The following is a 430-nucleotide window of genomic DNA, read 5'->3' on the forward strand; positions in this document are numbered from 1 at the left end:
CCCCCCCAGCCCCCCCCCCAGTCACCCCCATCCCGGGCCCCGCAGCCACCCCCTGCCAGGCCACCCCCATCCCAGTCCTTGCTGCCAGCACAGGGCCCTGCAGGGCCCCAGGCCCCAGAGAGCAGCCCCCCAGCACCGCTGCCTGTCTTCAGGAGCATCAGGTGCCAGCTAGCTTTGTTGGAGGTGCAGGGCATCCCCCCATCGCTGCCAAATGACCGCAGGCGGCAGCCCCTCATCATGCCCTCCAAGAGCTCCCCTAGGAATGTCCCAAGCCGGGGGCTGTCGGTGCCGCTGGGGCAGCGGGAGCGCGCCTGGCTAGTGGCGGTGTCAGCAGGATGCTGGGCTCGGGTGCGGGGGCTCTTCCTGGAAGAGCCGGAGCTGGCCCTGCAGCGGGACTTCATATCCGGCTTCACAGGCCTTCACTGGCTAG

The 430-nt window shown here is 70.0% G+C and overlaps 1 protein-coding gene across 1 annotated transcript in view; it reads left to right on the top strand.

The window, feature by feature from the left end:
* Positions 1–237: 237 nt before the first annotated feature.
* SOWAHB (sosondowah ankyrin repeat domain family member B) overlaps positions 238–430 on the top strand; it is a 588-nt gene continuing 395 nt past the window's right edge. The window contains exon 1 of the mRNA XM_009324040.1: positions 238–425. Within this exon, the coding sequence (XP_009322315.1) occupies positions 238–425 (188 nt within the window). The remainder of the gene's footprint in view (positions 426–430) is intronic.

Source organism: Pygoscelis adeliae, unplaced genomic scaffold (genome assembly GCF_000699105.1).
Source record: "Pygoscelis adeliae isolate BGI_AS28 unplaced genomic scaffold, ASM69910v1 Scaffold55, whole genome shotgun sequence".
Classification (NCBI taxonomy): Eukaryota; Metazoa; Chordata; class Aves; order Sphenisciformes; family Spheniscidae; genus Pygoscelis; species Pygoscelis adeliae.